At 44.9% G+C, this 24712-nt stretch overlaps 1 protein-coding gene and 1 pseudogene across 7 annotated transcripts in view; both read right to left on the reverse strand.

The window, feature by feature from the left end:
* Positions 1-24712, reverse strand: part of arhgap12b (Rho GTPase activating protein 12b) — a 238944-nt gene that overhangs the window by 79326 nt on the left and 134906 nt on the right. For 5 of the 7 annotated variants that reach the window (XM_059639245.1, XM_059639239.1, XM_048555520.2 and 2 more), the window contains exon 6: positions 15494-15625. The exons of the other annotated variants lie outside the window; for them this stretch is intronic. In XM_059639245.1, the coding sequence (XP_059495228.1) occupies positions 15494-15625 (132 nt within the window). The remainder of the gene's footprint in view (positions 1-15493; positions 15626-24712) is intronic. 7 annotated transcript variants of the gene reach the window in all.
* On the reverse strand, positions 19450-21517 carry LOC125463807 (small ribosomal subunit protein uS8-like; annotated as a pseudogene).

Below are 24712 nucleotides of genomic sequence, written 5' to 3' on the forward strand. Positions count from 1 at the left end.
ACTGGCATTCCACGCACCAGCTTAAACAGTTACTACCCCATATAGCGGTAGCAGCATGTATCATCTACAAGATACACTGCAGAAATTCACCAAGGATCCACCAGCAACTCTAAACATTCCACATGTTGCTATTGGCCTCAAACAGTAGATAAGTCTCCAGGGCCTGATGGGATCTATCCCAGGATATTGAAAGAGGCAAGGGAAGTAATAGCTGGGGCCTTGCGTATGGATATTGGTATGCGGAGGATCCAGAAGGCCGTATTACAGCTAATATTTTTCCACTGTTTAAGAAGGGCAACAGGGATAACAGAGGAAATCATAGACAGGCAAACCTTACGTAAGTGGTAGGGAGATTACTGGAGAAGCTTCTTAGGAACAGGATTTATTCATGTGGAAAAGAATGAGAGGCATAATCAGAGCAGATCATGAGAATCTCTTCCTCATAGCAGACATTCCTAAGACCAGACAGCATAATTTTAATGTGCAGAAAAAGTGATTTAGAGGGAATGAGAACTTTTTTCCCCCCACCCAGAGGGTGGTAGATATATGGAACATCCTCTGGGAGGGTGACAGAGGCAGGTACTCGTGCAACAGTTAAGAAGCATCTGAATGAGTACTTAAAATGGCAGGGTACAGTGTGTTATTGATAAAATACAGATAAATTGGCTTACCGTAGTTGGGTGTTTGTTAGTTGGCATTGGGCAAAGGACCTATTTCTATGCTATATGACTCTAATGGACTTAGGAGGAAGGGGTAGGCAGGGTGGCTTTGTGAGAGGGTGATCGTGTCTCTCAAATCTGATTAAGTTCTTTGAGGAAGTGACAAAGATGATTGATGAGGGTAGAGCATTGGTTAATGTTGAAATGGACTTATTAAAGCGTTTGACAAGGTCCTTCAAGCTAGACTGGTCCAGAAGATTAAGTCACATCTTGTCAGAGGTGAGTTGGTAAGGTGGATCCAAAATTGGCTTGATCAAAGAAGACAAATCATTATTGTGGAGAGGTATTTTCCTAATTGAAGTTCAATGGCCAGTGGTGTTCTGCAAGTATCAGTGCCGGATCCATTGTTGTTTGTAATATAATAATATGGGCTGCAGGGTTCCCAAGCGGAATATGAGTTGCTGTTCCTGCAACCTTTGGGTGGCATCATTGTGGCACTGCAAGAGGCCCATGATGGACATGTCGTTGTTGTTGTTTGTCATATAATAATATGGGCTGCAGGGTTCCCAAGCAGAATATGAGTTGCTGTTCCTGCAACCTTCGGGTGGCATCATTGTGGCACTGCAGGAGGCCCAGGATGGACATGTCGTCTGAGGAATGGGAGGTGGAGTTGAAATGGTTCGCGACTGGGAGGTGCAGTTGTTTGCCCCCTCAATCTCCGTCTTTCTAATGAAAATAATCTTAATCTACTCAACCTTTCTTCATAACTAGCGCCCTCCATACCAGGCAACATCCTGGTGAACCTCCTCTGCACCCTCTCCAAGGCATCCAAATCCTTTTGGTAATGTGCGACCAGAACTGTATGCAGTACATTAAATGGGGCTGAACCAAAGTCTTATACAACTGTAACACGAACTGCCAACTCTTGTACTCAATGCCCCGTCTGATGAAAGAAAGCATGCCGTATGCCTTCTTGACCACTCTACTGACCTGCGTTGCCACCTTCAGGGAACAATAGACCTGAACACCCAGATCTCTCTGTACGTCAATTTTCCCCAGGACTTTTCCTTTTACTGTATAGTTTGCTCTTGAATTAGATCTTCCAAAATGTATCACCTCACATTTGTCCAGATTAAACTCCACCTGCAATTTATCTACACAGTCTCCACGTTCATTAGTTTATTATGTAATCGATATGTTATCCAAGGCCTTTTGAGAATATATTTCAGCTAACATATTGCGCTGGTTTTCATGGAATCACAGATTTCTGTCAGAGTACGAGCATCTCTCCCGAGAGGCATATGGCCAGTTCATTATTATATTTTATACTGTATTTTTGGTTCTTATTAGTGGAATCTTTCAGCTCCTGAATCGAGAGTCAGTTGGGAATACATTGGAAAAGGAGATTCACAACATCAACCAAAGTCTAACTTTAACAGCAAGGTTGTAACAGAATCTTATTAGCAAGGGGTCCATTTGCATTCATTAACATCTAACATTACTGCTTATTCTCACCTTACTTATATGCAATTTACCATTTTCCCACATAGCAAACAGAAACTATACAGCAACAATTCCCAACATCAAAGGCCAACTCTGGCTGACCGCTTGCTCCCCAGTGGGCAGCGACCACTTTCAACTTCATCCACAGAAGTTAGCATCAAAAATGCACTAGCCTCATCACATCATCATGGCACACCTCCAACCTGGAACACAGTTCACCACTTCGCTTCAGAGAGCATGGACACGCTTCAGTATTTTGTTATGCAGTCATAGGATGCAGGCATCACTGGCTGGAGCATTTATTGCCCATCCTTAGTTGCCCTGAAGAAGGTGGTGGTGAGTTGCCACTTCTTGAACCACTGTAGTCCATGTGTTGTATGAAGGCCCACAGTACTGGAAAATAGGGAATTCCAGGATTTTGACCCAGCAACAGTGAAGGCAATGGATATATATTTCCAAGTCAGGATGGTGAGTGGCTTGGAGAGGAACTTGCTGGTGGTGGTATTCCAATGTATCTGCTGCCTGTGTCCTTCTAGATGGAATTATTTTTGGGTCTGAAAGATGCTATCTAAGGATCTTTGGTAAATTTCTGCTGTGTCTTCCAGATAATACACATCACTGCTATTGAGCATCAATGGTGGAAGGACTGGATCTTTGTAGATGTGGTGCCAATCAGGTGGCCTATTTTACTCAAGGTGATGTCAAGCTTCTTGAGTGTTTTTGGAGCTGCACCCATCCAGGCAAGTGGATCATATTCCATCACATTCCTGACTTGAACCTTGTAGATAAGAGCAGTTTTCGGGAGTCAGGTGGTGAGTTATCCACTGGAATGTTCCTAGCATCTTGTGGTCACTGTATTGATATGGTCTTGTAGCCACTGTATATCTATCGTGAAACATTGGATTTTCTAGTCAATGGGAACCCCCAGGATGGTGATTCAGTCATGAGGAAGTGAGTAGATATTCTTTATTAGAGATGGCCACTGCTGGGCTGGCACTTGTGTGGATGTTACCTGCCACTTGTCAGACTAAGCTGGATATTATCCAGGTATTATTGCATTTGAATGTGGATTGCTTCAGCATCTGAGGATTTCTGAACAGCGTGGATCATTGTGAAACTATCAGCAAACATTCTCACTTCTGACTTGACGATGGAGGGCAAGTTATTGATGAAGCAGCTGAAGATAGTTGGGCCCAAGACACTACCTCAAGGCACCCTAGTGGAGACGAATGACCTGCAACAACTACAACTATCTTCCTTTGTCTGCTATGACGCCAACCAGCAGAGATGCACCCCACCGCTGATTCCTGTTGCTTCCAGGTTTGCTATGGGACTTTCATGCTACATTCTGTCAAATGTGACCTTGATGTGAAGACAGCGATCACTCTCATCTCACCTCTGCAATTCAGCTGTTTTGTCCTTGTTTGAAAGAAGGCCCTAATGAGATCAGGAGCTGAGTGGTTGTGGGGGAACCAAACTTGGCGCTAGTGACCACTGCAATTTGCTGCCTCACTATTTTGTACCATAACAGCATGTATCTTAGGACTCTTAGAATTAGGAACATAGGACCAGGAGTGGATCATTCAATTTACTGATGTTCCTCCACCATTCAATTAGATCATAACTGATCATCTAACTTAATGACACTTTCCTATGTTATCTGCATATTCCACAACGCACAGTCGCCAGAAATGGAAAAATTTCTGCCTAGAATTCTACGAGCATGTCCGAAAGATCTTCCACTATGGGTGGAAAAAAAATTGCTCCTCATCTCAGTCTTAAATAATCTATCTCTTGCTCTGAAGTCACCTGGACTAACCACACAAACACAGTGGCTACAAGAGCAAGCCAGAAGCTAGGAATACAGCGGCAAATAACTCAGCGCCTGACTCCTGAAAGCCTGTCCATCACCTGCACGGCACAAGTCAGGAGTGCGATGAAATCCTCCGCACTTGCCTGGATGAATGCAGCCCCAACAATACTCAAGAAAATTGACACCATCCAGAACAAAGCAGCCCACTTAATTAGCACTACATTCACAAGCATCTAATCCCTCCACCACTGATGCTTAGTAGCAGCAACATGTACTATCTACAAGATGCAATGCAGAAATTCAAAGATCCTGAGACAGCACCTTCCAAACATACAACCACTTCCACCTAGAAGGACAAGGGCAACAGATACCTCGAATGCCACTATCTTCAAGTTACCCTCCAATTCACTCACCATCCTGACTTGGAAATAAGTTGCTGTTCCTTCACTGTTACTGGGTCAAAATCCTGGAATTCTCTCCCTAATGGCATTGTGGGTCAAGCTACAGCAGGTGGACTGCAGCGGTTGAAGAAGGTGGCTCACCACCACTTTCTCAAGAGCAATTAGGGATGGGCAAGAAATATTGGCCGGCCAGCAACACTCGCGTCCCACAAATGAATAGAAAAAAAAAAGTCACGGCCTCCTGTTCTAGATTCACCGAACAGGGAAACATCCAGCTGCATCCACGCTGTAATGCTCCAAGAATTTTGTAAGATTCGTTAAAATCAGCTTTTGTTCTTTAAAACCAAGTGAATAAAGGTCCAGTTTCCTCAAAGAAAAACAGAAATTTCTGAAGAAACTCAGCAGCTCTGGCAGCATCTGTGGAGCATTAGTAAAGTTAATGTTTCAGGTCCAGTGATCCTTCTTCAGAATGTGGTTTTTCTCAATCTCTCTGCATAAGGCAATCTTGCCATTCCAGGGAGAAGTCTTATGAAGGTCTGTTGCACAGCACTCCAGATGAAGTCACAACCAGATTCTATACAATTGTGGCAATACATCTTTGTTTTTGTACTCAAAATCGGAACTTGCTGGAAGCAGTAACAGACACGCCTAAAAAAAGGCATCAATATGATGATGCTACAACACGGATACGGGCTTGTTAAAAAGTGAAAGCAGCACGCGCTAAACACAGTTACATGATCCCGCAACCAGACAAAAATCAAAGCTCCACAGACTCTATGCAGTTATGAATGGTAATGAACAACTAAACAACACATAAGACGAGAACACTCCACAAATGTCCCTGTCCTCAATGGTGGAGGAGCCCAGCACATTTGTACAAAAGACAAGGCTTGAGGATTTGCAAGCAACTTTAACTGGAAGTGCTGAGTTCCATATCTGTATCCTCCCAAGGTTCTCAATATCAGAGATACTATGTTTTAGCTAATTCAATTAACTCTACTCCACATGATGTTAAAAAATGGCTGAAGCCATGAGATACAACATCACATGTCTCTAACAACAGCCTGGCAGTACCAGGAAAGACTTAGCTTTAGAACACACTGCACCCCTAGATAGGCCATTCCAGCATAGCTAGAAGCCTACTAGGCAATACGGAAAATTTTCAAGCATGTCCTTGCCAGAAAAGAAATTTTTGTCCTCGTCTGATTCTGACAAAGTTGTAGAAGATATCAGATTCTCTTTTTCTCGGTCCTCTGTGTACCTTGTTTCTGTTTTTATGTACTACAACTTGGTGCCCAACCTCCTGTCATGGTAAGCACACTTTCTAATTCTGAATTTTTCTTGCATTCGTTGTTGTAATGGTACATTACCATCTCAAAATGCACTTTCTTCCCTGAAATTACAAAACTGTGCAATGCGGATTACAAAACTGGCAATAAACTAATATTTTCAGTAAAAGTGTACGCAGATCAAATGAGGAACATTATGCATTAATACTATTGCTTATGTTGGAACTGAATGCATTATATACTTTGAAGTACTACAGATTTTCAAATTTATTTTTACTGTTCTACCATAACATTGAAGTTTCACCAATTTGCATAATATTTTATATCATTAAATTCTGTTTAATATACAATTAACTAGAGTATTCTGTTAAGCAGAAAGTGAATTTAAGATATTAGCATAATTAAAAATAATCAGAACATCTGATTTAAAATTAGAATATTTTCATAACAAAATATATTTAGAAATTAAAATATGTTAAATGGATAAAAGAATGTGCAAATTTCACTGAAATAAACATTTAAATTCTTTTTGTTATACAACCATTTCAAGCATGTCCTTGCCAGAAAAGAAATTTTTGTCCTCGTCTGATTCTGACAAAGTTGTGGAAGATGATATCAGATTCTTTTGCTCAATTTCCCAAATTAATCAAAATCAATCACTTGAGTCTTAAGGAACAAAAACAAAGTTGCTGGAAAAGCTCAGCAGGTCTGGGAGCATCTGTGAAGGAGAAAACAGTTACGTTTCGGGTCCGCCAGGTCACCGGACCTGAAACATTAACTCTGTTTTCTCCTTCACAGATGCTGCCAGACCTGCTGAGCTTTTCCAGCAACTTTGTTTTTGTTCCTGATTTACAGCTTCTGCGGTTCTTTTGGTTTTCACTTGAGTATTGAGAGTTGAAATACCCAAAAACTGATATTTGAACTGAACAAGGTCCACACGTTTCATGAAATACAGAAAATTATTTGTGAATGCAACAGTTTAAATACCTTTCCAATGTGCCCTGAGAGTTCAGTGGATAAGAATAGATTCATATTGAGGTTTTTTTTTCCATAGGTTTGAATAATGCAAGTTATATTTTAAAGGTTTGGGTGGGTAAGCAGGAATGGAGATAACTGTGTGCATATACAGATCTTTGACGGCATCTTGGACAAGCCAAGAGGGTCCATTTAAAAAAACACAGGATCTTTGGACTTATAAAAAGAGTGATAGAGTACAGAAGAAAGAATGTTATACTAAATCTTATGAATTATAGGTTAAGCCCCAGCTAGACTATTATGCCAAATTTTGGCCATCACATTTTAGGACGTCGAAAGTTTCAAAAAGGTGAAGAGGTCGACAAGGTAGCAAACAGGAATGATACACTAGACAGACAATTTGGAATCGGTCTTCTTAAAGAAGAAAAGACCACTATGAAATTCAGTAGTGTTATTCAAAATCATGTAGAATTTCAATAGTGTTCTGGACGTGAGTTTGCTCGCTGAGCTGGAAGGTTCATTTTCAGACGTTTCATCACCATTCTAGGTAACATCATCAGTCAGCCTCCGGTGAAGCGCTGGTGTTATGTCCTGCTTTCTATTTATCTGCTGAGGTTTCCTTGAGTTGGTGATGTCATTTCCTGTGCTTGGTGATGTCATTTCCTGTTCCTTTTCTCAGAGGATGGCAGATTGGCTCCAAATCAATGTGTTTGTTGATGGAGTTCCGGTTGGAATGCCATGCTTCTAGGAATTCTCGTGCGTGTCTCTGTTTGGCTTGTCCTAGGATGAATGTGTTGTCCCAATCAAAGTGGTGTCCTTCCTCATCTGTATGTAAGGATACTAGTGATAGTGGATCATGTCTTTTTGTGGCTAGTTGATGTTCGTGTATCCTGGTGGCTAGCTTTCTGCCTGTTTGTCAGAACAGGAAATGACATCACCAATGCAGGAAATGACATCACCAACCCAAGAAACCGTAAACAGATAAATAGAAAGCCGGACATAACACCAGCACTTCGTCGGAGGCTCACTGTTGATGTTACCTAGAATGGTGACAAAACATCTGGGGACAAACCTTACAGCTCAGTGAACCAGCTTACATCTCGAACACAATAAAGACCCACTCTCTTGTGGACTGAGAGGACGAGAGTGCTGTCTTGGAGGTGAAAGGAGGACGTCGGGTTGGCTGTGCACCCTTGCGACCAGTGGATCTTAATGCTGGCTTTGGCCTAACGCTGGTTCAGGGGAGCAGCCAACCTGCAACGATGGATGCGGCAAGTACTCGTGCCCCAGGTCAGGGGGTCCGGAACACCATCCGTGTCTCCGTAAAGAAGGTGGATGAAGGTGCACCTGTGGACCGCACCTTCTTTGTGAAGAGGGTCCTGTTGGACTGTTGTGGGTTCGCTGCTGCGGACGTTTACTGCCTGCAGGATTTCCCTGGACGAGGTTTTTACGACGTGACCTTCAGGAGTGCCAAGCTTTGCGAGCGCTTCCTGGAGGTTTTCAAGGAGAAAGGAGGTGAGGGCCCCCTCTCTGTATTGACCGCTGTCCCGCTGTTTGTGATGCCAGCACAGAGGAGCCGTATGGTGACTGTACATATGTACAACCCGCATGTGCCAGCAGTTGATGTCCTGACCTCCCTCGGAAGGTATGTGAAGGTGGAAGGGGACCTAACTGACATCGTGGACCCCTTTGGCATCTGAACAAGTAAGAGGCAGGTCAAGGTGACGCTGAGGATGGGCGCGGACGGGAATGTCGTACACCCACCGTCCAGCTTCGCGATTGGCGGGAGCAGGGGCTACCTGACCTATGCAGGGCAACCTAAAGTCTGCCATGCCTGTGGTAGGTCAGGTCACGTGGCGGCCGACTGCAAAGCCACGATCTGCAGGGAGGAGGGACACCTTGCAAAGGATTGCCCACGAGAGAAAAGCTGCAACCTTTGCGGGGAAGCGGGCCACCTCTAGCGGGCATGCCTGCGGCGGGGGACCACCTACGCCCAGGTCGCTGGCAGGGGCAATGCGGGGCCAGCCCCCCCGGAGGAGAGGAAGGCACCAGGGCCCAGCAAGGACCCCACTTAACGTGCAGGAGGGCCAGGCCGTGCAGGAGGGCCCAGCCCCGCAGGATGGGCCCGAGGCCAGCAAAGCACCCCTGCAGGCTCCGATCCCCCCCGACAACCCGGAGTCGATGGAGGTGGCGACAGGCGACCCAGGGGAGTGGACAACAGTCCGGAAAGCGAGGAGGAAGGTGTGTCGACGGGCCCAGGAACCGCAACCATCAAGCCGGAAGAGGCAGCTACAGGGGGGCTACAAGAGCTCCTCTGACGATGGGGATTCGGAGAGGGCCCAGCCGAAGCAGAAGTTAAAGATCTCGAGGGGGAAGGAAAGCAGCACCCCGCTTCCGGGTGATGGGAGGCGTCCCGAGGCTCCCTCCGACACCCAGTCAAGTGCTGCTGGAGCACTGGAGGGGCCCCCGGAACTTCCAGGTGGGAAGGAGGTAACAGCGCGTCCCCAGCCTGACCCGGAGCCGGACCCTCCTGCCTCCGCACCCCTGACGGGGGGGATGCCACCCGGAAGGCAGCACAGACGGTTTCCTGAGCCCGGAGAGCGTCCAGCAGTTAGCCCGGGCAATGGGCATGAAGGGACAGATGGAGGGGCTGGACCTTGGACTTGGGGAGGGTACTGCGGTCACTGCCCACAATGGGGGTACGAGTTGCGAGCATTAATGTGCGCAGCGTTAAATCAACCGCGAGATGTGTGTCCACGTTGGCCTACCTGACCACCATCAAGGCGGACCTCCTGTTTCTGCAGGAGTGCGGGATGCCGCACCTCAGCAGGTACGGGAAATGGTCCGGCGCCTGGACCTGTGGGCCTTCGATCTGGTCGGGGGGTAACGACTGTCGCTCCTCGGGCCTGGCTATTCTGCTGTGGGGGCACAACTTCACCATCTCTCAAGTTCAGGAGGTGGTGGGGGGGGGGCGCCTCCTAGTGGCTGACATCACCGACAGGAATGCTCCCCTGAGGCTGATCAACGTGTACGCCCCAGCGGTACGGAGTGAGCGGTTGGCCGTCCTGCAGCGGCTTCCACCCATGCTGGCTACGTCCAGGCCGGTCATCCTAGGCGGAGATTTCAACTGCATCATTGATGCAGATGGAAGATCTGGCGTGGGGACAGCGGGTGGGGGGAGTCAACTGGACGTCACATCCAGATTCCTGATGGGCACGGTGAAGGACGCCAAGCTGCTCGACGTCTTCAGCACCCCTGCAGACGGACCGCAGCAGAGGTACACCTGGTCGCAGCCAGACGGGTCTATCCGCTCAAGGATAGACTTCCTGTTTGTGTCACGGACGTTCTCGGTCAGGTCCACCGGCATCGAGCCGGTGTTCTTCTCTGACCACTGCCTCCTGCTGGCCGACTGTCACTTACAGGACGACCGGCCGGCCGGCAAGGGGATGTGGAAGCTCAACACAACTCTGTTGACCCCAGAGAACGTCGAGGAGCTTAGGAGGGAGTACGCCGGTTGGAGAACCGTGAAACCCCTCTGAGTCTCCAGGCGCCTGGTGGAGACGGTGAAGGAGAACATCAAGAGGTTCTTTGTCCTCAAGGGTGTTCAGAAGGCAAGAGAGAGGCGGGGAAAGCTGTCGCGACTCCAGAAAAGGGTGCAGAACCTGCTCCTTCTGCAGTTGATGGGGGTCGATGTCACGGAGCACCTCCGCGAGGTGAGGGGCCAGCAAGCCTCGCTCTTCGCCGCGGAGGCCTCCAGGATAATCTTCCGGTCCAGGGTCCGCTCCGTGGAGCAGGACGCGACGTGCTCGCGTTTCTTCTTTCAGAAGGTGCACAAAGAGAGCTCTGTGCTTAGCTGGCTGAAGGAGGACGACGGCTCGGTGACGTCGTCTCGGCCCGACATTTTGAGGATCAGCAGATCCTTCTATGCCGGACTGTACGACACGAAGCCCACGGACAGCACGGCCTTCGAGTCGTTCCTGTTGTCTATCACGGAGGTCTTAGACGACGGCACGAGTGAGTGGCTGGACCGGCCGATATCCCTGGACGAGCTGACCAGAGCCCTCAAGTCCTTGGAGAGGAATAGGACTCCCGGAAGCGACGGCTTACCGGTCTAGCTGTATTCCGCTCTGTGGGGCCTGGTCAGCCAGGACTTGCTGGAGGTGTATGATAGTGCACTTCGGGCAGGGGAAATGTGCAAGTCCATGAGGAAGGGCATCATCACCCTCATTTACAAGAGGAAGGGGGAGAGGGAAGAAATTAAGAATTGGCGTCCCATTTCACTTTTGAACGTGGACTACAAAATCCTGGCCAAGGTCATAGCCAACTGGGTCAGGTCTGTCCTGGAGTCAGTGATTCACCCTGATCAAACCTGTGCTGTGCCGGGCAGGAAGATCACTGAGAGCCTCGCGCTCATCAGGGATACGATCGCCTACGTACAGGACAGGCGGGTGGACAACTGCCTCGTCAGCCTGGACCAGGAGAAGGCCTTCGACAGGGTCTCTCATGCTTACATGAGGGACGTCCTCTCCAAATTGGGGTTCGGGGAGGGCATCCGCAATTGGATCCGGCTGCTCTACGCCAACATCGTTAGCGCAGTCTCGATCAACGGGTGGGAATCAGACAGTTTTCCTGTTAGATCTGGAGTCAGGCAGGGCTGCCCGCTCTCTCCTGCCTTGTTCGTGTGCTGTGTGGAGCCCTTCGCCGCCTCCATCAGGAAGGACGTGAGCCTGAAGGGCATGACTATCCCAGGCAGCGGAGGCCTTCAGGTCAAGACCTCCCTGTACGTGGACGATGTCGCCGTCTTCTGCACCGATCGTCAGTCGGTGAGTAGACTATTGGACATCTGCGGCCAGTTTGAACTGGCCTCGGGTACCAAAGTCAATCGGGGTAAGAGCGAGGTCATGTTCTTCGGGAACTGGGACGACCGCTCCTTCATCCCCTTCACTGTCAAGACAGACTACCTGAAGGTGCTGGGTGTTTGGTTTGGTGAAGCTGGGGCGTGCACTAAGACTTGGGAGGAGCGTATCACCAAACTGAAGCAGAAGCTGGGCAGGTGGACACTCCGGTCCCTCTCCATCGCGGGTAAGAACCTGGTTGTCAGGTGCGAGGGGCTCTCGGTACTGTTGTATGTGGCGCAGGCCTGGCCTATCCCCTGGACCTGCGCCGCTGCGGTCACCCGGGCCATCTTCCACTTCATTTGGGGGTCGAGGATGGACCGGATCCGCAGGGACACCATGTACAAAGACCTGGGAAATGGGGGAAAGGGCGTACCGAACGCCACCCTCGCCCTGACGGCTACCTTTGTGCGCGGCTGCATCAAGCTGTGCGTAGATCCTCAGTACGCAAACACCAAGTGTCACTACTTACTGAGGTTCCACCTGTCCCCGGTGTTGCGAAGGATGGGCCTGGCCTCGTTGCTGCGGAACGCTCCGAGTAGTTGGACCGTTCCGTACCACCTGTCCTTAGTGGAGAAATTTTTGAAAGGAAACACCTTTGACGACAAGGCCATCAGGCAGTGGTCAGCACGTAGTATCCTCGGGACTCTTCGGGAAAAGGAGAGGGTGGATCCCGTCGTGTGGTTCCCCACGCAGACTTCCAAAGTCGTTTGGCAGAATGCCTCATCGCCAGAACTTTCAAACAAGCACAAGGACATTGCTTGGCTGGCGGTGAGAGGGGCTCTGCCAGTGAGATCCTTTATGCATGCCCGGAATCTCTGCGCCACCGCACGCTGCCCTCGAGGTGGCTGCGGGGGGGGAACGAGACTGTGGATCACCTCCTTCTGGAGTGTGCCTATGCGCAGGAGGTCTGGAGGGTGATGCATTGGTATTTGTCGAGGTTCGTCCCGAGCAGCTCCGTGACGCAGCACTCCGTGCTCTATGGGCTGTTTCCGGGGACGCACACCGAGACCAACATCAACTGCGCCTGGAGGACCATCGATGCGGTGAAAGACACTCTTTGGTCTGCCCGCAACTTGCTGGTCTGCCAGCTGAAAGAACTGACCCCGACCGAGTGTTGCAGACTGGCGCACTCCAAGGTCCAGGACTACGTGCTGAGGGACGCGCTAAAGCTTGGGGCAGCCGGCGCCAAGGCGCGGTGGGGAAAGACCACCGTATGAACCCCCTCGTCCAGAATACGAAAAAGAACCCTATCTGGTAACTGGGCCCAGCTGGCGCCTTCCCCATCTGGTCAGGGGGCCAACTGGGAGTGTGCGGGCTGACGACTGCCGGGGTATTTTCTTTGCTTTGTTTTTTTTTTCTTCTTTTAGTTGGTGTACGTACCCCCTGGGTAACCTGGAGCGGCTTGCATGACTGGGTAGGTGTATAAATGTGTTTTTTTTTGTACATCTTGTGAATAAAGTATATTTTTTCAAATAAAAACAAGTGACGAAACGTCTGAAAACTAACCTTCCAGCTCAGCGAGCAAACTCACAGCCAGAACCTCAACCTGAGCTACAAATCTTCTCAAAACTCGCTATTTCAATAGTGTAGATAAGAAGAAACTGTTTTCAGTGACTGGTCAGTAATCAGAAGACAAATTTAAAGGTAATTATCCAAAGAAACAGAGACAAGATCAGAATATTTTACAGTAATGAAATGTAAGCTGGAATATATTGCCTGAAAGTGTGGTGAAAATAGGTTCAATAATTTTCAAAGCAGAATCAGATTAATGCTTCAAGGGGGGGGGGGGGGAGGAATGGAGTAGCTTCTTCAAAAAGCCTGCACAGAAATGATGGCAAATGCTGTAAATCAGGAACAAGACAGAATTTGCTGGAAAAACTCAGCATGTCTGATAGTATCTTTGAAGCAAAATCAGTGTTAACATTTCAGGTTCAGAGGAAAGGTGACCAGACCAAAATCATTAACTCTGATTTTTCTTCACAGATGCTGCCAGACTTACTGAGTTTTTCCAGCAACTTCTATTTTTGTTTAAATATATCAACACTTTGTGTTAAAAATATGGTTCTGCAAGAAGTTCAAAATCAAACTGGCATGGCAGTTCAGTGGCTAGCACTGCTGCCTCACAGCACCAAGGACCCTGGTTCTACTCCACCCTCGGGCAACTGTGAGGAGTTTGCACATTCTCCCTTTGTTTGCGTGGGTTTCCTCCAGTTTCCTCCCACAGTCCAAAGATGTGCACAGGTGTAGTAATACCTTGATCAGTTCATAGACTGCTCAGTATTTATGTGAAAATCTCACCTGTCATGAGCCCATTTTCACTGTATAGCCCCAGAATGCAGATGCAACTATTTATCCAAAAACAAGTTTACGTCTAATTGTAAATAAAACTAAGTCATTTAAAAGATGCTACAAAGAAAAAAAGGACAGAAAAACAACTGTTACCAAGATGGAAAGCAGTATAACTTTTCAAGAGGTGAGGCAGCATTTGTAGAGAACCAAGAGGCAATGCTCAGATCATTAAAATTGCTAGGTTGTGGTAGGAGGAGGAGACTAGTTATGTAATCATCTCCTGCAACACCGTCTCTGCTGTGATTTCATCTTTGGGAAACTAACAGTGCATTGCATTATTATGTCCAATTATAGGTGGAGTAGGGAGTAAGGATAACAATCCTAATTCTTATTTAGTTCAGTTAAACAAAGGAGATTTTTTTTTATTCAAGATAAAGTGCTGGAAAACTCAGCATGTCTGGTAGCATCCGTCAAGACAGAAACACGAGAGCTCACGTGTCATGTCCAATGATGCTTCTTTGATTTTGTTTTTTGCTTTTATTTGAACTTTATCTTATCTTACCCAAGTTCATTCAATCTTCACATTTATTTTTAAGTTAAATTATTTGTTTCACAAAACCTCGGGCTTCTGGTGTTTACTGCAGCATTAGACAGGATAACTGTCAAAATGATGAAACACAATTAAACGCAGAAAGTGTGTTGATATTGGCATTCACCAACCATCCTGAAACAGGCAAGACTGTTAGAAGAATCAATTGAAACACACAAGATTCTTCTGGGACTTAACAGGATAGATGCAAAATGAGAGTCTAGGGCCAGAGGGCATAATCACAAAGTAACCGGTTTGTCTATTTAAAACAAAACGAAGAATTTCTTCTCTCAGAGGGTAGTCAGTCTGTGGAATTCCTAGCTGTAAGAGGTTGATCATTAAGTATATTCAAGGTTGAGGTAGACAGGCTTTTAATCATTGAGGGAATCAAGAGCTATAGGGAAAAGGCAGGAGAATGGAGTTCAGAATTATCAAATCAGTCATGATCTTACCGAATGGCAGAATAGACTCAATGGGCTGAATAGCCTACTTTTGCTCCTATGTCTTACAGTTTTTTTTAAGACCTGAAACAATGAGCTACTTGTCTACTGGATTGACTGGCAGCTCTCGAGGGTGGGATCTTCCCCCACTCTTCTCAGGTAAGGGCGAGAAGTTTCACTCCATATCAATTACGGCTATCCTTCAGCTGCCCAGCATAGCTCTAGACAGGCCTTTTGGTCAGTGCATTGGGAAATTCACATGATTGTGAAATATACCCCATCAACTATGTTTCTCCTTCCCTGGTTGTTACCTGAGCTACTGAGTATTTCTAATGTTTGCTGTTATTTCAGTTTGGATACATTCACAGCTTTTTGCTTTTGTATTCTGAATATTCCTGGAAACATAAGAAGAAGATATATTTGTATAATGCTTTATCAACCTACAGTGCTTTATTTATTTCAAAGTACAGCCTGGTTTGCAAGCTTAGTAATAAATATGTACAAAACAAGGCCCCACACAGCAATGTAATTACTTCATAACATGTCAGCATTAAAAATTAATCTGATGTTAGGAACTGCAGTTTTATTTACTAACCATAAGAAATTTAACTGGGTACACCGAGATGTAATTTCCTACCTTATCAAGGTCCAATTGTCCAACTCCGTATGTGCTATGTCTCCAATTTGTCATTAATAAAGACTCAGTTGGCTTCCTGTCCAAGCTTCTGCTTTTACTAACAACTTCTTGCCGCTTTGCTGCAATGTTGTACTATTAATAAACAGGAAATCATATTTTAGATATGGTATACTGAATCTACTGAAACTTGCAAAGACTTCAATCAATTTGTTTCGGTACAAAAAAAAAGAACTCAAAGAATGTCCTTCAAAATGGACATACGGCCCGTGAAATAATGGCTAAACGTAAGGTGCAACAAGACATCAGGTTGTCTTCTCTTGCCACATTTGTGTTTTTAGTGTTCAACAACAGCTATATTGGTGGAAAAGCAAACACTTTCATACACCTACAGCTCTAGGCAGGAATCATTATTATATAGTTGTTGTATCTACTTCCCTATGATCTTGAGCTTGCTGATTCCAACATGAATTCTCTTTGATGCTTTCTGCATATGCAAACATCTACTGGATCGGAGACACTAGTAATAATGCCCACCACAGAAACATAGAAAATAGAAACTGGAGTAGGGTACTTGGCCCTTTGAGCCCGTGCCAGCATTCAATATGATTAAGGCTGATCATCCAACTCTGCATCCTGTTCCTGTTTTCTCTCTTTACCCTTTACTCCAAGAACTATAGCAAACACCTTTTTGAAAAATAATTATTAATTTTCCCTCAATCATTTTCTGCGGCAGAGAATGCCACAGACTCAACACTCTGGATGAAGAAATTTCTGGACATCTCAGTCCTAAACGGCGTACCCTGTATCCTTAAACTGTAACCCCTGGTTCTGGACTTCCTAGTAATTGGGAACATCCTTCCTGTGTTAACTCCATTTAATCCTGTTAGAGGTTTTAAAGTTTCTATGAGATCCCCATTCATTCTGCTAAACTCCAGTGAACATAGTCTTTTCCGATCCAGTCTCCCTACATGCATCAATTCTTCAATTCTAGGACATTCTGGTAACTCTTCATTGCACTCTCTCCATAGCCAGAACGTCCTTCTCAGATAAACAGACCAAACCTACATTTATTAGTGGTCTCACTAAAGCCCAGTACAACTGCATCAAGATATTCCTACTCCTACATATGAATGCTCTCGCTATGAAGGCCAACACATAATGCAACATCTGGCGCACCTGCACACTTGTAGGTGTATTGGTGTAAAAGGACACCTAGAACTCACTGGCTAAGATGACAGATTGAGTGCAATTTATCACCATTCAGATAATCTGCCTTCCTGTTTTTGCTACCAAATTAGATAACTTGAGATTTATTGACATTATGCTATCCATTTCAGGCGTAAATATTCACAAAGACTCTGCCCCCACAGCTCTCCGTTGCAAGGTGTCAAAGATTCAGAGCCATCTGAGAGAAGAAATTCCTCCTCATCACAATATTAAACTGGCACCCTTAGTAGTTAAGTCAACTCTTAAGTCATAACCCTGCCTTATTTATAGCTTTAATCAAAGGAAGTTTTACTCATTCCTTACTTCCATTTGTATCACTGGGTGAGGGAGTCAAGTGGAAATGCAAGGGACAATCATATTACAAAATGGATTGTGTTAACGACCTCTGCAGAGCATGGCATATTTGATTCCTCAGGCAAATGTGGACAACATGATGCATACAACATCAATAAGATGGGATATATGCTGGTTTTTTGTTTTGCGTGTTACATTCTTTCGAATAGATTTCTAATATAATACACTTGTATACTTTTCACAAAGCATTTCTGTGCGTTTAAGGAAAATATGGTTTCAAGCAGAGTACAAATCAAAGTCTTACAACATGCCTTCTCTTTCAAGGAGACTCAGAACAACTTGGTAATTCTACTCTCTTGGAGGTATTCTGACAGTCTGTGCTGCACTCTTCTTCCAACACAGGAAGAACTTCGCCATGCAGTACTTTAACTGGCAATGAGGGAATCTTCATCAAACTTCAAAACTAACAAGAAATCATAGAACTGTTTTGGAACAGAAGGAGGCCATTTAGCCCACTGTGCATGCATCGGCTCGATTATCTAGTGCTAATCTCCTAGCCCTCTCCCCAAATCTCTGCACACCATAGCTATCCAAAATAAACCATTCAATGCCTTCTTGATTACCTCAATTGAACCTGCCTTCAACACATTTCCAGGCAGCGCATTTCATACACTAACAACTCATTGTGTGAAAGACTTTTCTCACATCATCCATGCTTCACATGCACATCATTTTGATTGCGTACCCTCTTGTTCTGGATTGTTTTAAAAGCAGAAGCTTCAGCTGATCCAGTCTGTCTGGCATGCTCATAATTTTGAAAACCTCAATCAGCTGTCCTGTCAGCCACTTTTCTCCAGGCAGTACAGTCCCAATTTCTTCAATTTATCCTCATAGCTGAAGCTTTTCATACATGAAGCCAGTATTGTAAGTTGCTTCTGTACTCTCTCCAATGCAAATGGAAATCATTCAAGAATCAGAGGGAAGGGAACACAGGTGAAATGTCTGAATCCTTGCTGAGTTTCTTCAGCAAAATTGGACACTGGGTCCAAAACAGTCCATATCAAGAGACAAACTACTTACTCAGCATTTTTCTCCAAAAATACACTTTCAGAACATTTGTAAAGTTCATGCAACATTAAAGACAAACTAAATCAGTTTCTTCCAACTGGCATTCAAATTCCTGAATACATTTATAATTTCAGGGTATATCTATAACTTGTATTGATATTTCATGTCAAATACTTTTTGATTAATACACCCAAGGTTTCTACATGGATCACAGCTCCTTGATGTAAAATGCTGTAGTAGTGGCCTTTCCCCGTAGAGCCTTTGCTGCGACTGCCCTAAGCCTTAATATGTCCCTCACAGATAATCCTGCACTGTGGGAATGACCACTTACAACAGTCATTCATAGAAAGCAACAAGCAAGTTACCAGCAGACTAAACAGCATCTTTCACAGTTATTGATCCTTTAGAAGTTGATGTTTGTCTCAGTGTATGTCTCTGGGATCAGCCTGAACACCAGAGTCCTATGTTAAGGGGCACATGCCACGAATTTTGAGAAAAACTATTACATTTCTTTGCAAGCCTACTTTAAAAAATGCACTCCGCAGGAGGTAGGAGATGGTCTACTCTACAGCAAAGACAGCAGGCAAAGGTAGTAAAACTTTGAATTTGAAGGAAGGATCTGACCAGAAGACTGTTTCTCATCATCAGCGACACCTTTCTGCTTGTTTGTAAGCTCTGAGGATGTTTACTAGGATGTCCATTAGATTTCTGCAACATGCTGTTAAGGCTTTCATTCTCAAACAATAAAATGCTGCAGCATACTAACCAACAAGCTTAATGATCTGACAAAGAACTGAACCCACACTATTGGAATCACTCTGCATTGCAAACCAAACATGCAATCAACTGAGCTAATCAACTTACTAAGACTAAATAGTACACGTACTTAAAAGGTCAAAACTGTTTGGTTTCATAAATTAGTCATTAAGTCCAAAGCCTGAAGTTGGGCAACTGGGGAAGAAAATAATGAAAGAGGTTAGCTTTTAGAGAGAAGATCAAGTACGTGGACGTTGAAGGTTGGCAGCTCAGTTTATAAGGTTATAAACTGGGCGAATGAAATTCTAACGTTAATACATCAGGAGAATACTGTATTTAAAAAAATGCAAGGAAATGATCATCAACTTAAACTACAAAAAATCTTCACTTAACATTGGTTTGTTTTAACAACATTAATATAGTGTAACAACTTAACATTTAATGCTACGTGCCAGACTCTGTCCTGAATTACGCACACTGACATGGACTTTCTCCTCCAGCCCTGAGAGCTTCTGCTCTCACCCTCAGTTCCCACCCTTCTGCTCAACTTGGCCTCCCATCCATTCTTTCTTTTTTGATTTCAATAGTTTACTATAGACCGATTGCACATCTTAGAAAAAATGTCCAAGAATCTTTTCTTCCATATGTTTTTGTTTGGCTCCTTCACGGTCCATGGCCCCAGCTAAGGTTGTTAGAACAAGGTGCCCAGCAGATGGGAAGTCCGTCATCATTTGCTATCTTTCACGCTCCTTTACTTGAATGTTGAATCTAGGGCTAATGAACAGGGCACCTGTTCAGTCGAGTTTTGAGAAGATTTGTAGCTCAGGTTGAGGTTCTGGATGAGAGTTTGCTCGCTGAGCTGGAAGGTTAGTTTTCAGATGTTTCGTCACCATTCTAGGTAATATCATCAGTGAGCCTCCGATGAAGAGCTGGTGTTATGTCCCGCTTTCACCCGTAGTGTCGCTACCTGGAACACCAACCTACAGATTAGCCAAGGAACTACACCAAAGACTAAAACACCTAGTAGAAGACTCTCACCACTCCATTCGCTCCACCCAAGAATTCCTGAACACCAAAGACACCAAGATAGAAGAGGATGAAATAATGGTCTCCTTTGACGTAACAGCCCTGTTCACATCCATCAACATCAACCCAGCCAAAGAAACACTAACTACACTATTATAAGAACCGAAGGCATATACACCAGACACCACCAACCTCTTCAGCAAGGACAACATCATCAAGCTAGTGGACCTATGCCTTACCACTCACTTCACTTTCAATAACAAAACCTACAGACAAACCAATGGTACACCCATGGGATCTCCGATATCAGGGTTCTTAACAGAGGCAGTAATGCAGAGACTCAAACAAACAGCTCTGCCAATCATCCAACCCAAACTTTGGGTCCACTATGTGGATGACACCTTTGTCATCACTGAGCAAAACAAATTAGAGGAGACCTTCAAGACCATCAATAATACCCTTTACTGGCATAACATTCACAAAAGAGGAGGAAAACAACAACAAACTGCCATTCCTAGATGTCACAGTAGAGCGAACAGTCAATGGGGAACTTCAAACCAGCGTCTACAGGAAAACACCACATACAGACCAAATACTGAACTACAGGAGCAACCATCCCAACACCCACAAACGAAGCTGCATTAGAACATTATTCCAACGAGCCACCACACACTGCAGCAAAGAGGAACTACAAAGAGCAGAAGAAAATCACCTATACAGCGTATTCAAAAAGAACGGGTACCCTATGAACACAGTCCGCCGATTTCTCAGCAACAAACCCAAACAAACAGACAAAACGGGCCCAGAAACCATAACCACTCTCCCCTACATCAAAGACATTTCCGAAATGACTGCCAGACTACTCGGACCTCTTGGCATCAGGGTAGCCCACAAACCCACCAACACACTAAAACGGCAGCTAATGAACTTAAAAGACCCTATACAGACAACAAGCAAAACGAACATCATCTACAAAATACCTTGCAAGAACTGTGACAAACACTACATTGGACAAACTGGCAGAAAGCTAGCCACCAGGATACATGAACATCAACTAGCCACAAAACGACATGACCCACTGTCACTCATATCCTTACATACAGATGAGCAAGGACACCACTTTGATTGGGACAGCACATCCATCCTAGGACAAGCCAAACAGACACGCACGAGAATTCCTAGAAGCATGGCATTCCAACCGGAACTACTTCAACAAACACATTGGCTCCAAATCAATCGACCATCCTCTGAGAAAAAGAACAGGAAACGACATCACCAATGCAGGAAATGACATCACCAACCCAAGGAAACCTAAACAGATAAATAGAAAGCGGGACATAACACCAGCGCTTTGTCAGAGGCTCACTGATGATGTTACCTAGAATGGTGACGAAACGTCTGAAAACTAACCTTCCAGCTCAGCGAGCAAACTCACATCCAGAACCTGTTCAGTCGGTCTGTGACAATGGCAACTATTTTCCCATCTCTGTAGGCATCAATAATCTCAAATTCTCCAATGTAGCCACGCTTCATCATTATAGCCAGGAATCTCAAAATCATTTCGGAGTATGGCCAGATGAGAACCTGGCATTTTCCACATTTCTCGGCAGTGCTGATGCTGGTAAAGGTATCAAGAACGTTCTTGTGCACCATGATGCTGCTTGGTCAATATTAGGCCGTGTGGGGTTCTTTTCCTGACTGTTGAGTTCCTAAACTGACACAGAAGTCTTGGACTCTTTCTAATTAGAGGATGTTAGTGATCTGAACCACAAATGTAAAGTGCTGGAGAGGCAGTATCCATGGAGACAGAGCTCTGATGAAGAGTCATCTAGGCTAATTTGCTCTCTCTCCAGGGATGCTGCCTGATATGCTGCGATTTCCAACATTTTTTTGTTTTCAGTTATAACGATCAGTGTTTTTCAGAACAGTAGAGGAGTAGGGACACATAAACTCCGGGCAGCCATCACACAGACCCACTAGGAGCCTATGTCTCTCCCATCAAAGTACACAGAGGGGCTGAAATTTGTTGACAGCCGCTCAAGCTACAAGCACCATAAAATGCTCTGCATAAAATATATGCTATAAATATGATCAGTACTTTTAAGTGCAGTAATAAGCTAGCACAGCATTCAATCCTAAATTTTAAAATTCCATTTAGTTTTACAACAGTTGCAGAGCTTTGATGAACACCTGCCTTAATGTCAAATCCAGCAATCACAGGATTAGTGTAGTAGCTCATTTTGATCAGCCTGATCATAATGGCCTGAATGGCCTCCTTCTATACGTAAATATCTAGGAGTCTAGTACATAAATGGAGAATTAGATTAGGATTTTGTATATTTAACTAAGGCTCATACTTGCATGTGAAATATTTTCTACACATGTTTCTCCGCCAGTTTTGTGATGTCATTGTCACATTTGGAAAATTACAAACAAAAATTGAAGTTGCTGTAAAAGCTCAGCAGGTCTGGCAGCATCGGTGAAGAAATATCAGAGTTAATGTTTCAGGTCCAGTGGCCCTTCCTTAGAGAATTAGAATTAATTTGGGGCACTTGTAGAAAGGTATGAAATCATGGCCATACAGTCACTCTTGTTTTTTTGTCCAAAATTAGAGCCTACATTTTCATTGTCTGCACACAGGTGCAGTGATGTAAGTAGGATTCATTGCTGGACTGTTAATCCAGAGACCCAGATAACGTTCTGGGGACCCAGGTTCGAATCCTGCCATGGCAGATGGTGGAATTTGATTCAAATAAATATCTGGAATTAAGAGTCTAATATGACCATGAATCCACTGTCGATTGTTAGAAAAATCCATCTGGTTCACATGTCCTTTAGGGAAGAAAACTGTCATCCTTACCTGAGATAACAAAGCGTGGAGCTGGATGAACACAGCAGGCCAAGCAGTATCTTAGGAGCACAAAAGCTGACGTTTCGGGCGTAGACCCTTGCGAGGGTGAGAGGGAGTCAAGTGGAAATGCAAGGGACAACCATATTACAAAATAGACTGCGTTAATGGCCTCTGCAGAGCATGGCATATTTGGGTCTAGGCCCAAAACGTCAGCTTTTGTGCTCCTAAGATGCTGCTTGGATCCAGCTCCAGACTTTGTCGTCTCGGATTATCCAGCATCTGCAGTTCCCATTATCTCTGCCAGCCTTACCTGGTCTGGCCTATATGCAGCTCCAGACCCACAGCAATGTGATTGACTCCTAGCTGCCCTGTAGGCAATTAGGGGTGGGAAATAAATCCTGCCTGGCCAGCGATGCCCTCATCACGAATGAAAAAAAAATCAGATATGTGACAGACAGAACTCAGTTACCAATATTCCATCTCACTACATATTGACACTTCAATGCACATCAGCTCTTTGGTTCAAAGAAACAAAGATTGCTTTATTAAAAGCAAATACTGTGGATGGGGGAGGCCATGGCCTAGTGGAATTATTGCTGGACTGTTAATCCAGAGACTCAGGTAATGTTCTGGGGATCTGGGTTCAAATCCTGCCATGACAGATGTTGGAATTTGAATTCAATAGAATCTAATGATGGCCATGAATCCATTGTCAATTGTTGGAAAAACACATCTGATTCACTAATGTTCCTTAGGGAGGGGAACTACCATCCTTGTGTGGTCTGGCTTACATGTGCACTCCACACCCATGGCAATGTGGTTGACTCCTAACTGCTCACTGGGCAATTAGGGATGGGTGATAAATGCTGCCTAATCACTGATGCTGGCTTACCACGAATGAATTAAATTGTTGGAAATCTGAAATAAAAATTGAAAATGCTAGAGACACTCAGTAGGTCTGGTAGTATATGTAAGATAGAAGCAGAGTTCATGTCAACCAAGAGTCAGAGTCAATCAAGATTGTTTTTACGATTGAGAACCAACATAAATGATAGGCAATAACTTGTAGCAATAGTTTGGCAATTGCTTGAGAGGTTGGGCACAGAATAAGGCTATGTTATACATTCTATTAGAAGAAATAAATGGTGTTCTACTGAACCATTCTAGGTCCTCAGTATTTTACTGTATATGCTAAGTGATGTACAGATGAGTTACATATTGCTTTTCATCTAACTGAATGGTGGAACAAGTTTGAGATACTGAATCACTTTAGACCATAAGACACAGGAGTGGAGGTAAGGCCATTCGGCCCATCGAGTCCACTCCACCATTTAAACCATGGCTGATGGGCATTTCAACTCCACTTCCCTGCACTCTCCCTGTAGCCCTTGATTCCTTGTGAGATCAAGAATTTATCAATCTCTGCCTTGAAGACATTTAATGTCCCAGCCTCCACTGCACTCTGTGGCAATGAATTCCACAAGCCCACCATTCTCTGGCTGAAGAAATGTGTCCTCATTTCAGTTTTAAATTTACCCCCTCTAATTCTAAGGTTGTGCCCACGGGTCCTCGTCTTCCCGCCTAATGGGAACAACTTCCCAGTGTCCACCCTTTCTAAGCCATACATTATCTTGTACGTTTCTATTAGATCTCCCCTCAACCTTCTAAATTCTAATGAATACAATCCCAGGATCCTTAGCCGCTTGTCATATGTTAAACCTACCATTTCAGGGATCATCCGTGTGAATCTCCACTGGACACGCTCCAGCACCAGTACGTCCTTCCTGAGGTGTGGAGCCCAAAATTGGACACAGTATCCTAAATTGGGCCTAACTAGAGGTTTACAAAGTCTCAGAAGCACATCACTGCTTTTATATTCCAACCCTACTGAGATTAATGACAACATTACATTCGCTTTCTAAATCATGGACTCTACCTGCAAGTTAACCTTTCGAGAATCCTGGACCAACACTCCCAGATCCCCTTGTTCTTCTGCT

Source organism: Stegostoma tigrinum, chromosome 2 (genome assembly GCF_030684315.1).
Source record: "Stegostoma tigrinum isolate sSteTig4 chromosome 2, sSteTig4.hap1, whole genome shotgun sequence".
NCBI lineage: Eukaryota > Metazoa > Chordata > Chondrichthyes > Orectolobiformes > Stegostomatidae > Stegostoma > Stegostoma tigrinum.